The 11505-nt window shown below is 42.9% G+C and overlaps 1 protein-coding gene across 5 annotated transcripts in view; it reads right to left on the bottom strand.

Annotated features, from left to right (window-relative positions):
* Positions 1–1590: 1590 nt before the first annotated feature.
* SNX19 (sorting nexin 19) overlaps positions 1591–11505 on the bottom strand; it is a 45604-nt gene continuing 35689 nt past the window's right edge. For 3 of the 5 annotated variants that reach the window (XM_077112414.1, XM_077112410.1, XM_077112415.1), the window contains 5 exons: positions 5071–5255; positions 4117–4204; positions 3604–3685; positions 3455–3512; positions 2993–3106 (listed from right to left, as the gene is read on the bottom strand). In XM_077112414.1, the coding sequence (XP_076968529.1) occupies positions 3099–3106; positions 3455–3512; positions 3604–3685; positions 4117–4204; positions 5071–5255 (421 nt within the window). In that variant the 3' untranslated portion in view covers positions 2993–3098. Of the gene's footprint in view, positions 3107–3454; positions 3513–3603; positions 3686–4116; positions 4205–5070; positions 5256–11505 lie in introns of all 5 variants that reach the window. The other 2 variants (XM_077112411.1, XM_077112412.1) reach the window with 2 other exon arrangements.

The following is an 11505-nucleotide window of genomic DNA, read 5'->3' as shown; positions in this document are numbered from 1 at the left end:
CTGGTACCAGGTATTTTTAAGAGTACCAGGGGGATGTGCTCAATGCTGGCAGAATGATCCATAAGCAGGCACTGTCTATCAAAACCCATTCTCTGCTTCTTTTTTGCTAATGTCTAATTACTTTTCCAACTAAACCTCTATGGAGGTAAATGCTACTTCAAGACAATCATAGCCACACATTCTGAAAGCCAACGCATCTCTTAAGATAGGAAGTTTTGGCCAAGGAGCCATCAAAGGGTTCTTGAAGGGCTTCTGGGGAAAGGTTTCCTTATTCTTTAAGAAAAGATGGAAGAAACGGCCCTGTTCTTTCATGGGTGCTATGATGCCTGCAACTGTAGTCTATGAGGAGGGAGATCTGAAGACAGGGTTATCACATCTAGAATGGCAGTGAAGAAAGAAGAATCAAGGTTCTTTATGAGGATAGTTACTGAATCATTGCACTTCTGGGGCTCACGTATCCATGTAATAATTTGATGGAAGAAAATAAAATTTTCTTAGTAGTTTAAGTTTCAATCCAAAGTACCCTAACACACAGCCAGGGATCATGTTTACACCTATTTTTACTCCAGCCATGACCTAACAACTATTGTTGGGTGCTATGAGCAAATGAACCATGGCAGTTGGAAATGAACGAGGTGGGGAAGGAAAGAGTCAAAGGAGGACTCAAGAATGTTCTGTGTCCATCCAGGTTCAATTCTTCATCGCCTTTTATACCCCTCTCAGTAGAGAGTGGCATCTCTCCTAAATGCTGATTTCCCTTGTCTGAACCTGCTATCCAAATTTGGCAGATGGTTTGTCAAGCCAGATGGGTTTTGATTGTTTCCTTGGAGGTATTATCTCCCTCCTGGGCAGAAGGAGGGTCTAAGAACAACTTATTTTTTGGGGAGAAGTGGAGCAGAGGTGAGATCTCTTATATAACATAAAATATGGGATGCTTTCTTTGGTCTGGAAGGGTCAAAAAGATTCCTTACAATTTACAGCCACAGGGAGATTATGCTATGTCAGGTTACTTATTGGTTCTGTGCCATGTATGAGCAGAACTGGTACCAGAGATATGGAGCAATACAGGTGACCTATGAGGATAAGGTAGAGGGAGAAAACGGCAGCAGAAAACAGGGCTGGATATCTCCACCTAGGTAACACAGTGAGCTAGCCCTAGCTAAGGGAGCTAAAGGATAAGCCCCAATGAGTCAGAATAGATATACTGCAATCCCATGCCTCTACAAGCACTCACAAAGAAGAAGTGCTGAGCTCCTGCTGTCTGGGAAAATCCAGGGTGGGAGATGTTTTTGAGAGCCTGTGGAGTCATAAAGTCACTGTACTAATCACTTTTTTTTTTTTAACATGGGCAGGCACCGGAAATCGAACCCGGGTCCTCTGGCATGGCAGGAGAGTATTCTTGCTTGCTGAGCCATGGTAGCCTGCCCTGTATTAATCACTTTTAAGGCTGGTAGGGGCCATAATATAATATCTCATTCATCTCCTTGCCTCTGGGCAATAACTGCACACCAAAGCATCCCCAATAGATCAGAACACATTATCTGGTTAAAAGCTTCATGGAGAAAAAAAAAAGTAAAATGATTTCATAAATTCCTTCCACAAACCAGTTTAATACGTGTTCATTACCAACTTTAGAGTCAAAGGGAATCTCCATGCTTATTCCAGCCCCAGTCCATTCTCAACCCCATCCCCAGTTCCATGCCCATCCCCCATGCGGGAGGTGTGCCTAACAGAGGCCTCCCAGTGGTGCCTGTGAGACCACCTTTGGCTGTTCTTGCACATTTAAAAACTTGTAGCACTTTCCCATGATGTTCCTTCTGTCTCCTTTCCTACCAACAATTCCTTCTAATGGTTTTACCTTCTAATAGACACTGCCACCTGACACAGCACCTTTCCCTTAATTCTTTTAATTAATTAGATTGTAAGGAATAGGAAGTAGAAAGTGTTTTTATGGGTAACAGATCCCCTGCAAGTTTGCTACTATTTCTATTCTGAGTGAAAGTTCCCTGCCAGGACTTGTGAAGAGAACCCACCTCACTCACTCTCCTGGGGCTCCTACTGTTTGGGCATTTTGGGCCATGGGCAAGTGTTTTTTCCTTCTCTTTGGAAGGGCGGAGGTGGAATATGCCACTTATCATGAAGTTTTTTTGAAGACAGACAGGGAGAAGGTCAAAAGGCAAAACTCAATTGCTCTTGGGGAGGGGGGGTTGGGAGAAAAGCTAATAAATAAAATCTGTGGTGCAACTCCCTTTCAGGAAAGGGTGTGAAGGGTGGGGTGCATTTACCAGAAGCTTTGGCAGGCTGCTTTGAAGTCTTCAGGGCAGGAAAGTGTAGCCCTCCAGGGAAGCAGCCTTCACAGCATCCTCCATAAGGCTGATGGGTTGGAAAAGAGCCAAGGAGCAAGGAGGAGTCCTTGGAGAAATCTCTCCTCCCCCTACCTTCTCCTGGAACTGCTGCAAAGCCATGTATGACCCAGTGGTCTGGCTATTAAGGGTAGCCTTGAAGGAACCTGCAGTTCCCTGGTGGGTGCACAGCACTCAGAAGATATTTTATCCAAGCCTCTGGCAAATAGTCTTCTCCTTTCTATCGAGAACTTATGTGTTGTTGGGCCAGGCCCATGGATACATAAGGCCAGGCTTTAGGCAGTCCGCTTATCTTAGGGAAGGGAGTGACAGGAAAGACAAAAGGGGGCTCATTCCTCTATCTCACAGCTTCCTTTCCTACAGGAATCAGGATCTAACCACCAGCAACCTCAAAAAAGCTATGGAGATGGATATACTTGTAAGTAGTGTACATACCACTCCTGCCACGTGCTACAAATGGAGTGGAGCTGGGGAAGAGTTGTGCCACTGAGACCTTAGGCCTTCTCAGAGGCAGCCCAGGCAACCCCCAGGCCACAGGCTTTCTGACTGCTTTCCAGATGGCTAAATGACCTCCTTCCCAACCTTCCCAAAATATGTGCAGAGCCCAGAGCTAAGGTGAGACACCCACACTCCTGGGATTGCCTGGGGTATCCGAGGCAGAGGTGGTTGCAGTAGACTCCTCAGCAGAGGTAGAGAGATCCAGGAATTCCAGGATGATGTCCCAAAGGCAGTAAATCAAATGTCTGAAACAAATAACAGAACAGCTCGGAGTAGGGTCTGGCTCAGTCAAGAGACAGCAAATCACATTTCCTTTCCCTCTCCCCCTCAGAGGACCCTAAATTTGGTATGACCAATCTTCTGTCATGAAATAAATGAATGGATAAAGGCTAAAACCCCAATAAAGGCAGAAACAGCACTTGAGACTAGATGTTAGCAAATTTCATTTCCCATTTACACAGTTACATTAGCAAATCAGTACTGCTCTGAAGAACTGAGAGGGGAGATCCCTGTGCTATCAGGTTATTAGGAATTTTTGGAGATTCTGACTACTACTCTTTCTCGTTATCAATCATGGTAGATTTACACGTTACCTTGCAGGCACTGAGGCAAGACCCAGGGCCCTTGACAGTGGAAGTCAACAGATGCAGTCTACTTGGAGAGAGGGTTTGAGAGAGGAATGGCAGAACATTCAATTTCCAGCAACATGCCACCCCAAGGTCCCAGCCAGAGAAATATCTACCAGTTCTGGATTGTTCACAGAGTCCTCATCCAGCATCTGGGTCCCTTCACCAGATTCCAGCCTCAGTATCCTGTCTTCTCTTCTTCATAGCAACAAAGCAGACAACCACTGCTCATAGCACCGAGAGCCTTGCTTGCGAGGCCATAAGCTCATGCTGATCCACATTATAAGGACAATACTATACAAGGCCAGATAGGCTCAGTGTTAACAGGAACTGATGTGGAAAGGACACTCAAAAACCCCGAGAAGGGGTTTTCAGTAGCCATGTAAGGCCCTGCATTTGAGTTCTCCCCAATATGAGCAGTGACTGCCTCACAGCCCTTCTTGGAACTTGGTAGCACGGGATTCACTTGGTGTGGATAACTCTGGCTGCCAGAGGCTCAGCAGAGGTAGAGACTTTAATTTCAACCTTCAGAAGGTGGATTTTTCACTTAGAAATATTGGATGCCTCTGACATCAGAGGCAACTCCAGCTAGGCTGCTGTTGATGCCTTGTATACATTTCTCAGCCTACCTGTTGATGATGGGTTGCTGCAGCGACTCCAAGATGAGACCCCAGCTCAGCCGACATCTGTTCACCCCAAGGATTTCTACCACAATATCTGAGGAGAGAAAAAACAGAAGAGAGCACAGTGTTGCCAAGCCTTAAGCCTCTCCTCCAAGCCTCAAGTTCCAAGGAGACAACCTCCCTAGATATCTGCCGTCTTTGCATAGGTGAACTATTTTTGGCATGCTAAACTACACAGCTAAACTACAATTCTCATCAAACAGGGAAAACTAAGAAAATCATGTTTCTTAAGTTCAATGACTAAATAAATCAGAATGGGCTTTATGACAATGCAGCTACTTCTTCTGAGGTTGGAGATCAGAGGTTATTAAGAGTAAAAACTTAAAGGAGAAACCTAAAATTGACTGTGCAGAGCTAAGAATTCACAATAGTCTTTGTTTAGCACAACAAGCAATGAAATGCCTTCCTTGCTCTCTCCAAAGCATAGAACAAACCCTCTTTAGGCTATTTTCACTGACTGCTAAGGATAATGAACCTTACTGAAGAGTCCATTCATTAAGCTTAGTTTCTGCAGGATATACTGTTTTTTTTCCTGATCTCAAAATGCAAAGATGGCAGAGACTAAAGTTTTCATCTAGTGGAAATGGCTGCCCCGGGGTGCCAGAGCTTCCCCAAACCTTCCCCAAATTTATTTCCCCAAATATCTGGAGGATTCTCACCTAGAATTTGGGGTCTAGCTCCTGTGATTCCTTCTATTCCCTCAGCAACCCGAGGGAAGAATATAAAAATTCCAGCCCTGACCATTTTCTTATGGGGCCAAGAAATGGTAGGTTAAACACATTTTTGAGTCTGACTCACATTAAGGGTGCTTTGATAAAAAGAGGAAGAGTTGGGGTAAGGATGGCAAGGCAGGACAGAAGAGAACAATAATTAGTCTCCCCCATCTTGTTGTCCGCTCACCTGGCAGGACCCCCATGAGGCTCTGCAGGGCCTGTTTCTCAGCAGCTGCCCGCTGCTCCTGGGTCCTCCCAGGCCTTGGCAATTCGGGAAGAGACCCACCAGGCCAGATGGCCTCTTGAAGGAGCTGCAGGTACTGTACCCAGCGCTGTGGACATGTTAGATTAGCGACCTGCACCTCTAGCCACCTGTGGTAGAGGAAAAAGAAAGCTCAAATAAACCTGCAGGGAAAGGAGTAGAAGGCATAGATTAGATCTTATGCGCAATCAGAAGAGGGCAATACAAAAGTTAGCACGAATTCAAAAGTTAGCACGAACTCCTGAAACTGAAACCAAGCTGATTCAACAAGTTGGGGTCACAGAATTTGAGGCTGAGTGATGATAAGAGTAGTGTTATTTACTGAATGTTCGCCACAAGACCCAGGCGGTGCCAGGCAGGCTATAGAACAGAACACCCCGTCTCTGGACAAGGCCATCCCTGGCCATTTGCAGCTTTCCCCAGGGGGAGATTTATAACCTCAGTGAGGTCTCAGCACGGTCTTCATGGTTAAGGGCTGGGAAATTTCACTTCAGGCCCTCTTTCTCACCATCCTGACCTCATGCAGTTGGCCTTCAAGTCCCTGTGATCTGTCCTGAGGATTTCCTCCATCTGCCCTTTGCTCCTAACAGTTTTCTCACTGACAAGGCTGGCTCCTCTCCGTCTTGCTGAAATCTGCCTTTCGGACAACACCAACTTAATCCCTTCCACAAAGTCCTTCTGATCATCAGAGCTGCACGTGCTCTCCCTCCCCTAGAACGCCTTTAGAGTTTACTTGTATGGCATGGATTGTGAACTATTTTACTGTGGAATAATACTGTTTTTTGACTGGGGAGTAGGAACTGTGTCTTATACTCAGTGTCATATATATTGGTGCAAAACAAGTATTTATTGACTGGTAATTGTTAGTACAATAAAAATTTCCCCTCTGTCTTATTTTCAAAAATGAGTCAATAACTCTAGGGTGCAGATATACCAAATGTGGAGCTCTTAGAAGATCACTGGGTTTCAAAGCTGTTAATTCTTTATCTGTCCTTGCTGCCTTTTTCAGTGATACACTCACCAGCTGAGGTTCAGGACTGCCAAGCCTCCCCCAGATGCATCAGTGCTGAGGGGAGATGACAACAACAGTCACGGAGGGCTCACTGAGTCAACCTTGTCTACTCATGCGTGAAGACTCTCTCAGGCATCGCACCACGTGGCAGGGCATGCCGTCACTCCTACACTGAGTTGCTGCCGCCCATCCAAGAGCAATGGGGCTGCCAAGGCAAACTTTATTTAACCTCCACTCTGCCAGACAGTCTGCATTCCACTTAAGCTAGGCTGCAATACCCCAAGCTCAGGGCTCACGAATAATTCTAAGAATAGGAAGTCTGAAAGGTAACAGCAGGGCAGGAATGGCAGACGTCGATGGAGATCAAGAGCGGCACAAAGCTGCTCTTGCCCAAAATAGCTATCACAGTCGTATCCGTTATTATTAGGGTTATGTCACCTTTTTATAGGGCTTTTCATTCAGCGAACTTAAGATGCCTGATGAAAAGGATCCACTAGCAAGAATCCCTGTCCTTGTTTATAGAAGAGGGTCACCAAAGGGAGGCAGATGCAATGATTTGACCAAGTCTCTGCAGGAAACCAAACGACCCAATTCTTTTAGCTGGGCTCTTCCTTCTTCACTTCTGAGACTTATGCTGAGGTGAATGATGGTACCAGCCTCTTATAAGAGACTTGAGGAGAAGGAGTAAGGTCTGCTAAACCCAAATCTCTAAGTCTTCCAAGAGCCTGGAGAATCATAGGACAAGAAATCTTGTGGTAGAAGTAGTTCTAGCTCAGTTTCTCATTCACATATGCATATAATAAGTTTGCATTTCTCTCCTGGAGCCAGCAATGCTGGGAACTTAAACTCATGAAAGGCACCCCAGAGCCTACTCAATCCTTCCTAGATAAAGCATAATATACAACTGCAAATCTGGGTACCTTGCCACGTTCTGGGCATGTCTTAAAATCTGATTGTTTGGAATGAATGTTAAGTCGTTCAATGGGAATGGGATTTCACACAGCATTACAGCAAGGAGGTCCTCTGTTCTTCTCTATGGTGATTAGGCATCTCATGCACATGTACTGGGTACAAAATGGATTTCTGCATATGGCAAAATATGAATTTATAAATTTATGCAAACCTATATGATTACAGCTATTAAACTCTAAAGGGAAATGTTGGGAAGAAGAATAAAATATTAAAAAAACAAAATAAGCACTTGCTGATGAGGATGAGTCAGTGAGTCAAATAAAGGTATGGGAGTGGAGCAGAACGAATTGACAAAGAGGAGTGAAGGTTCCAAGTAAAATATCAACTGCTCGTAAAACAAAGATGCTGCCAATCACTCTGAACCCTAAGGCACGGAACTGATCAACAGAAGGTCCCAGGAATGCAAGAAAGAGGACTTGTATAAACGGGCAGAAATAAAACAAACTTCAGGTCTAAAAAGAGATTTAGTTAAGAAAGTGGCTTCTATTTGCTAGGTGCTACAGAGTTTCAGTTTTTCTTACTGCTGGTCAGACCACAAAGGTAAAAGACACAAACCATGCACACTTACACCACACACGATTAAAAAACCCACTTTCTTCAGGAGTCTCCTCTTGGCCAGCCTCCTCCTAGACCACCTCCTCTACGAAAAGAGAGGCAAATTTCTCTCAGACATTTGGGATTAGGCAGGTTTCATTTCTTAGCCTCAGGCAGCCCACAAGGAAAACTAAGTGCTGCAAATCCTTCCTATTAGCAGAACTTCTGAGGTATGGTGACCGGTCATGAATAATGAATACACCAACCTTGAAGGAAAAAAATGACAAAGTCGTAGGCAAATAAATTACCATCACCACTTCCCAAAGGATCCTGCTCCTCACAAAATGCAATCTCTTAAATCTGTGAGTTATAATTCAATTTCTAAGACTTTATGACTATACATAATGCCTTTCTTAAACTGTAAAAGGCCAGATTCAGGAATTCAGGATGATGTGCCTTGCCTAACATCTGACAGAGAACCAAATGACAAAACATTCTTGATAACGATGAAGAGGATGGAGATTTTTTCCTCCAGTGATCTTTTCTCTCCTCTCCATCTCTATCTTCCTTTTATTTTATAATCCTTCTCTACAGTGAAGCTCCATATATACCACCATTTATATAACTTTCATATTCTCTTAGTCCTTCTCAGTGTGTTCTGAAGGCCAACAGATTAGGTAGGGGGGTAATAAAAGAAAGACTGACCTCTTGATTCATACTCATTAATCCTTTTAATCACTTATGTGATAACACATATGTTATCACACAGGAAGGTTAAAAAGAAATCTGCATCCTGATAGCTCTTTTGGAGCAAAGGGAATGGAATTTATGTGTCTGAAATCTAATACATCACTGGAGATTTTCCAGCACCAATTTCTGGAATCTACTGGTTCCATTTATCATGCTAATAGAAATCTAAAATTTCAAGGTGGACACACATACATATATATCTCCTCTCACCATCTATTATAAATTATTTATAATAAATCATTTTCTAAGCATAAATGCTATTGTTTATGTAATATGAGGCATGAGGTAAATATGTTAAAATAAATATGGTAGAGTATAGCTTTAAATAGCATTGGTTTTATTTTCTACCACTATTCCAGTTCTGATATTTCAGTTAAGGATACTCCCTTCTACCATCCTCCCTGTATCCCAAAGAAAAGAAAATAATAAGAAGAAAAAAATAAGCCAGGTCTGTTCTCTCAGCCCATCTCTGAATGATGCAAAGCACATAAAGTCTGACTAGGGGGCTCAAAATAGCCAATAAAATGGGGAAAATATACAACAACACAGTCTTTCAAAAGCTTCTGTGATGCCAGGCATGGAGGGAGGGAGGACTTGGAACTTAGGCAGGTCACTGAACTGGGGTGCATGTCCACTCCACTGTAAGGGCACCTGGTCTGAAATAGCTGCAGGGAGAGGAATGAAGTAGTGGCTAAAAGAAGACAGTTTAATACTAGGGCTTAAGATGGTACTCCAAGGCCAAAAGAAGGTCATTTCTCATCAAAACAGCAGAATCAAGAAATTTCTTGAACAACAGGAGAAGGCCAAATTTCCTTTCACCATGTCTTTTCCAAGAGAGCTGCTGTGGCTGAGGAAGGAAGGGTCCTGAATCAGTACGGCTTGGTAGAAGGAGAGGAAGAGAAGGACAGTGAAATCATAAAAGAGAAAATATTCATGGGAGCAATAACAGTATTCTAACAAAAACACCTGGTGCCGTCTAAACGAAAGAAAAGAACAACCTCGTTCCTTATAGTCTTTCTGCTTATACCCTGTAGGCTGGACTCTTACAGACAACCCGAAGGTGATTATGCTTCAACCTCAACTGCAGGAGTAGAGTTCAAAGAACAAAGGAGGGGAAAGGAGGAATGCATTAAAGCTTCTTTCATGCTGTAGAGCAGACTGGAAGTGCAGACTCATTTTACTGCACTTAGAGAAAGTTTCTCAACCTTACACTATGGATGTTTTGGATGGTAGTTCTTTCTTCAGGGGCCACCTCGGCATTGTAGGATGTTGAGCAGCATTCCTGGCCCCTACCTGGTAGATGGCAGCAGCACTGCCCCTAGTGTGACAATCAAAAATGTCTCCAGACATTGCCAAATGAGCCACGGTGGGAGGAGGAGGCAGGGAATCGTTCCTGGTTGAGAACAACTGACTAGACCCATGGTCTATTGCATGTATCACGCCATGCAATATCTGGTGTATCATGCCACTTTCACAGTCATTTAACACCTGGTGGTTATAGCACAGTGTTTTTCAAATTGTGAACTGCACAACATTAGAGGTCATGTAATCAGTTTTGTGTCCGCTGACAACATTCAACAAGATATAAATAGAAAATAGATCAGAATAGAAAATACACAAGCCTCATGTTCTGGGACATTTGTTTCTATTTATCTTTATATATGTATATATATCAGCTTTGTATTTGTGTGTATGTGCATGTGTGTGTGTTCCTGTGATTGCAGTGGGTCTTGATGTGAAATGCATACTTACTATGGGTTGATGTTTAAATGAGATAGAATAACACTAATATAGTATAAAGAATTAGGAATTCTATTAAAAAGTAAGGCGGGGCACAAACAACATTTTTAGCCTCGTGGAACCCCCAACTCCCAGCACTCAGCAAAACATTTTCAATGGCATAAACCATGATCACCTGTTCTGTACCCTGAGTCTTAGCACATTATTATGAATATTTGCTCATGCAATCAGTAGCCCCAATCTACAGAGAGAGAGAAAGAAGGGCTTTGGGATGTTGGGTTGTGAAGCTGTTTTTGACAATCTCATACCTGATAAAAATCACACTTCTCTTCCCCCAATTCCTTTCCCAGGCCTTTGACTTCCCGCCCCAGGCTCCTTCTTGTGTTTAAAGCGTTCTCCCAGTCAGTTTTCAGCTCTCCACTTCTCAGCCACATCACTAGCCAGACCCAAGTTACTCAGCTGTGCCTGAAAAAGTTCAATACTGCTGCCAATACTTCTGACTGTAGTCAGAAGGCAAGTATCATGCACCACGGCACAGAAAAGACCTTCCTCTGGTACCAGCTGGACAGCTGGCTCTTCATTCTACATTTACTCCTTTCTTCCCAAGAAAGTACTTAAAAAGATGGAAGAAAATAGAACATGGGCCCCACATCCTCAAGTGTTTTATCAAGACCAAAATTATTAGAGATACAGTGTCTGCTTCTTTAGGTGTCATCTATTTTCTATACAAATCAAAAGTAGATAATAATTTATTGATTTAATAAGCAATTAGATTTTTTAATCAAAAGTCAGATACATTGTTCAGAAAGATACTAAATCATCTTAATAGTTATGTTTCTCAACCCACAAGATAGAAAACTATGAGTCATTCTTGATTTCTCTTTTTACAGACTCTACTCTACCTGTCCCCCACCATGTAATCATTTATTTTTATTTACATAGTTACCACTTTATTTGCTTTTAATTTCTCCAGTTTAACTTTCCATCTGAGATTACCTTCCTTCTTCTTAAAGTAAATATTCATTTAAACAATTAAACATAATCATTAAAACAAAATTCCCACATCTTGCTGATTCTACCACCTCAATACCTCATGAATCCTTCCATCCTTCAATCTTTTACAATCCTGACAGCAATTACCTTGGTTTAGGTCCTCATCACCTTCCATCTGTATCAATGCAATTCCTTCCTAATTTGTCTTCCTGGTTCCAAATTTATTTCCCACAAAGAATCCTCCACAGCTCTATTTAAATGATTTCTCTAAATTACAAATTTGATCATGTCATTGCCTGTTGAGATATTTTTCCAAATGAGGACCAAACTCTGGTTTTCTGAGTGGCTCCCAGTAATCT

This window comes from Tamandua tetradactyla, chromosome 8, assembly GCF_023851605.1.
Source record: "Tamandua tetradactyla isolate mTamTet1 chromosome 8, mTamTet1.pri, whole genome shotgun sequence".
NCBI lineage: Eukaryota > Metazoa > Chordata > Mammalia > Pilosa > Myrmecophagidae > Tamandua > Tamandua tetradactyla.
This window is presented reverse-complemented; position numbering and strand designations above follow the sequence as displayed.